This window comes from Vanessa cardui, chromosome 1, assembly GCF_905220365.1.
Source record: "Vanessa cardui chromosome 1, ilVanCard2.1, whole genome shotgun sequence".
NCBI classification, from domain to species: domain Eukaryota; kingdom Metazoa; phylum Arthropoda; class Insecta; order Lepidoptera; family Nymphalidae; genus Vanessa; species Vanessa cardui.
The window spans coordinates 5892917-5898274 of NC_061123.1; the positions used below are offsets into that span (position 1 = coordinate 5892917).

The 5358-nt window shown below is 32.7% G+C and overlaps 1 protein-coding gene across 1 annotated transcript; it reads right to left on the reverse strand.

The window, feature by feature from the left end:
- Positions 1–258: 258 nt before the first annotated feature.
- LOC124534131 (outer dense fiber protein 3-B-like) lies at positions 259–3711 on the reverse strand. The gene is made up of 5 exons (XM_047109829.1): positions 3507–3711; positions 1744–1875; positions 1440–1659; positions 798–987; positions 259–409 (listed from the first exon to the last, which is right to left on the reverse strand). Exons 1-5 carry the CDS (start codon positions 3637–3639, stop codon positions 284–286), a joined length of 801 nt encoding a protein of 266 aa, XP_046965785.1. The 5' UTR covers positions 3640–3711; the 3' UTR covers positions 259–283.
- Positions 3712–5358: the final 1647 nt, after the last annotated feature.

Below are 5358 nucleotides of genomic sequence, written 5' to 3' on the forward strand. Positions count from 1 at the left end.
TTTCGCATCTATGATGTTAACTGTTAAAAAAATTCTTTATCTGTAGCGAATTATGAGTTATCAGATCATGATCACAGAAAAAATCATTGTAATCGGTACTAAACCAACTTATAAAAAGTAAAAAACATGACTGTATGTAATAAAACTGACTTGCAACAAATGGAACACAATTTATTAACGATATGGAAATGTGTCTTTATCACCTTTTGTAATAAACGACTTTTAAATTATTGGTTAAACATATTCAAGAGTTTACTCAATAGTAAAAACATAACCAATGTTATCAATTTTCTCCAGAAATGACAAGGTCCAGTTTAGATGGCTTAAGGTATTCTTGCTGCTTGCCAAGATAACGTGTATGACGAATACCAAATGATGGAGCTGGAATCGTTCTTTTTGGATACATGAACTGAAATTTTCAAATACATTGTTAAAAATATGCTCGAGTGAACCAATAAATTTATTGTACTTGGTATTTTACGATAAAAATATTTCTGAAAAATTGTTAAAATGACAACACAAATTTTTGCGTATCCCTTTAGAGAATCTATTGTATTTTATATTCTTTGTTGCCGCATGCTGGAACTTATTCGAGTATTACCAATTCATTCATTTATTACTTTCAACAAAAATGTATCAATTACTTTTATATCCAATGTAATGTTTTATAAAATTGTATTAACAGTATGAAAAGTTGAGTGAAGACCATAACATTTTTTAGAAAATGTTGAACCAGTATAAAATTTGTAGCAATAATGAGAAAGCTTTTAAAGATGAAGAAGACATAATAGCTTTACCCTTTTCTCGCAATAGGTGTTCGGAGGTGGAACTTTAGCAGGCTTTAACGGTTTATAGGGTGCTCCGAATGAATAAGCTGGTTTACTTTTCTGAACATATTCGAATTTAGGCTCATGGTCACCAGGGCTTGGATATATTTGACAACTCAATTGTTTTATTATACTGCCAAAAGTATATGCTGGAAAACTCCTTAAAATAGTTTTTAACAGAAATTAATTAATTATTAACAGAAATGATTTTTTAAATTCGAAATTATTGTGATTAAGGTGTAACTTAAGTTAAGGATTATCCATTAATGTTTAATAATTATTGTTCCATCAGAAAATAAAAACCAAGCCAAATATTTCAATACTGACGATCACTTGTTAAACTTAATATAACAGCAAATCAAATGTAAATGACATTTTTGCAAATTTTATTTTTACTTTACCTAATAGTGAGTGGTCGCCACCATGCAAAGTATCTGAAATATGAACTATTCCTGAATCAGATCCTAGTCACCTTGGAAGCTTACTAATGAAGTCTCTTATACCTGTAGTTACACTGGCTCCACTCACTATATTTGATAAGGTCTATCTAGATGGGCTGATACAAAGCCCTACCACTAAATGGAATATCTTCACAATTATAATTGCATTTACTTTTTTCCTGGAATGCGAGGCCAGTACATGTTTGGCGATGGAGTCCACTGATCCCATGGCTCATACGGTGGATGTGCTGCAGGACGCATAGTGTAAGCTGGAGGTCGTTTATACACCACCTCATTACGAGGTTCGTATGTTCCAGGTCCTGGGCCTTTCATTTTCTCTTGTGGAGGATCGAGTCGAGGTGAGAAAACAGTATTCTTAATTCTGTAATGACCTGTTTATTAAAAAAAAATATGCTAGTAATAGTACCTCAATAATTCGTTAATATGAATGAAATATTTACGACATTAATCGTTACCTTTTCGTCCGAAGCCACTTGTGTCCAACAAAGGCGCAGATTTTAAAACTGTCGGCTTAGTTAGAGATAGAGGCGTGAGATGTCCGAAGGTAAATGCAGGTGCGCGTTTAATGAGTGAATATCCTTTTCCACCTTAAAATATTTTTGAACTTCAAATAAAAAGTCAAATAAATATATAATAATAACAATAATAATAGTAACAGCCTGTAAATTTCCCACGGTTGGGTTATGGCCTTCTCTCCCTTTGAGAAGAAAGTTAAGAGCATATTCCATCACGCTGTTCCAATGCGTGTTGGTGGAATACACATGTGATAGAGTTTCTATGAAATTAGACACATGCAGGTTTCCTAACGATGTTATCCTTTAGCACCGAGTTTGACATGAATTATAAACGCAAATTACTCACATGAAAATTCAGTAGTAATTGCCTGGGTTTGAACCCGTATTCATCGGCTAAGATGTTCGCGCTCTAACCAGTAAACCATCTCGGCTTCAAATTATTTTTAAGTCATAAAATACAGGTACTTATGCAAAAATGTTTTAACATTCAGTTTTATATGACCTAATGGCTAGAGTATTATTTTTAATTTTCTCTGTTATTAAGCATGAGTTCATTTTTAAACTGAATTTTATTCTAGTTCCAAATGAACAAATAAGCTGACAGTTTGCATACATTTTTGGTGCTCGTAATACTTAAACAAAAAAAAAGTCGTTTCGTGGGACACCCGGTTGAAACGAAGTTGCTTTTGCAATGTATATGTATTAAAAAACAGACACCATTTAATAAAGTAACAATGTTGGACAGTAACAAAATGACAAATACAATATTTTTTAAAATCCCGATTAGATTTAAACAATAATAATTATTTAATTTACATAATATTATATTAAACACTACTATAGAAAGAGACAGAGATAAAGAAAAAGAGAGGAAAGATAGGGTGAGTGGAGGGGCATAACCCTTTTTCTTTACGAGACGATTTCTGCCAGTTCACTGTACCGTATACAGCATAGAAGAACTGCGTTCCAAAACAAAATATTAATTGTTTTATAAACCAATTACCTTACTAAGCTTAGATACTTTTAGTTTTACTGATATAATTTTTATAGAGACTTATTGGTACTGACACGCAGCTGATTCTGATTCACTAATAAATAGTGCATGGAAGTTACCGTATATGTAAGAAAAAAACTGGACAAAATTTTACTTCAACTTACATTGACGTATTATATTTAATAAGGATAGATGTGTCGTTTCAAAAAACGAGCAAACAGTACTGTCGTTAGTATAAAATTTAAACTTATAATCTAATTAATCAATATAAAATACTAAAAATTGTAATAAGAACTAACAACAAATACTACTCAAAGCGGTCTTGTTGAAAAGATCACATTGGCAGAATGACAAATATTTCCTAGTTAAACGTTGTTTAATTGTAACAACTATTTTTTTTTATGGTATAAGTTGGTGGACGAGTATATGGGCCACCTGATGGTATGTTACCCATAGACAATGATGCTGTAAGAAATATTAACTATTCCTTACATCGTCAATATGCCACCAACCTTGGGAACTAAGATGTTATGTCCCTTGTGCCTGTTATGACACTGGCTCACTCACCCTTCAAACCGGAACACAACAATATTGTGTACTGTTATTTGGCGGTAGAATAACTGTTGAGTCGGTGGTACCTACCCAGACGGGCTTACACAAAGCTCTACCACCAAGTAAATAAAACAGCTATAAAAATATAATGTCTTACAGAATATTTCTGGAGTTTCATAGTGATTTGGCGCTGGACATTGCTGAGCACCGGAAACTGGACGACGAGATTTCGTCGGCTTCGCTGGTACTTGCTTTACCAGTTTGGCTCTACACTCCCAACCCCACGGCATTGCTGAATATTGTTAAAATCGAAAATATTGAGATAAAGTTAACTAGAAAAGTTCCTTAGGTAAACAATCCAATAATATTTGACAAATACTAAATGTCTAAAATTATTATTTCATGCCAGTTATCATTTAAAATTATAACACATCATATTATACCTTTGTTTGTTATTAATTAAAAAAAAGCTTAAAATACATACTTCGTTCTTCGCTTGTGATATAAATTATGTTTGTAATAATTAAACGTGATTAGGTATGTATTTGTTTAATTGGACGCTTTATAAATATGAGTAGTATCATCCACTTTTTAGTTACTTAGCATTTTAAAAATACATCACGTTAAAGCTTAATACATTACATTGATGGATAATCTTAAAAATAACACAAAATGGACTATAAAATAAAACATAATCTAACTTGGTTTTATCTGTGTAAATTTCCTTTTTTAAACTTAAAACGAGTAGCAGCATGACCTGAGAAAGCAGTATTATTGCTGTACTATGTTAATTATGCTTAAACTATACCGTTTGTGAAACTGGAGAGAAGGTTAAGCGGGACAAAACTCGATCATGGCAAAGCCGATGTTGCAGTATCGTGTTAAAAATACAAAGACATAAGGTCGAGCATCTATTGACCTATATTCATTGCACTTTAGACTTTGACACTAGTCAGTAATTTTCATAGAAAATAAAGAAAATTTAGTTTGGTTCATTAGATGTGAATACCAAATTTTGGCAGGAAAAAATACTTGAAGTTTTAACCCCAGATAACTCAAAACTTTACTCAAAATTATCTTGGTGATAGGGCTTTGTGCAAGGCTGTCTGGGTAGATACCGCCCACTCATCAGACATTCTACCGCCAAACAACAGTACTTAGTATCGTTGTGTTCCAATTTGACAGGTAAGCCAGTGCCACTAGGCGCATTGGCGATGTAAGGAATGGTTAATATTTCTAACAGCGCGAATGGCGGTGATGACCACTTACCATCAGGTGACTTATATGCTTGGCCGTAAACCTATAGCAAAAAAATAATACATCTGCTCCTCTATGTGATAGATGTGGGCTCGATCTGGGCTCATTGGTCTGTGCTTGTAGACACTCCTAACGGCAAAGTAGTAGATACTTCTTGTAAATTGAAATTGCTCACTTTTTTAAAATATTTCACACCTTGCATTTGATTTTATAAACAATTAGGTATTATTACAAATTTTAATATGAAAATTGTACAGAACGTTTTTAACTGAAGCAATGATTGTGTATGTTCCGAACCTACTTGTGTAAAATATGTCTATATCAAAGATTATTATAGATATTTTTCCTGTGAAATTTCTGTTAATAAAAATAACTTTATGCGATTTAGACCTGCGAAAGGACTTGGAAACTAACAAAACTCTCTATAAACTCTGACTCTATGCAGACTTGACGGTTTTACTCATAAAGTTTTTTTAACCGAAAGCGCGAAATACCTTCTGGCTGTATGTAACTTGCCAAAATACCAACACTAAATAGTAACAAAGCTCCAACTTATGCTTTGTTATGCAAGGCGAAAATACTGCCCATCTTATATTATCATCTTGTATAACCGAAGGTAGAACAGTGAATTTCGAAATCTCGATGATGCTATAGCAACATAAAATCATTCTTTCGACAACTTCAACTTACAAACACTAAGAACGTAATACATTTAAGATTGCTATTAAGGAAACGTATAAAGATACGTATAT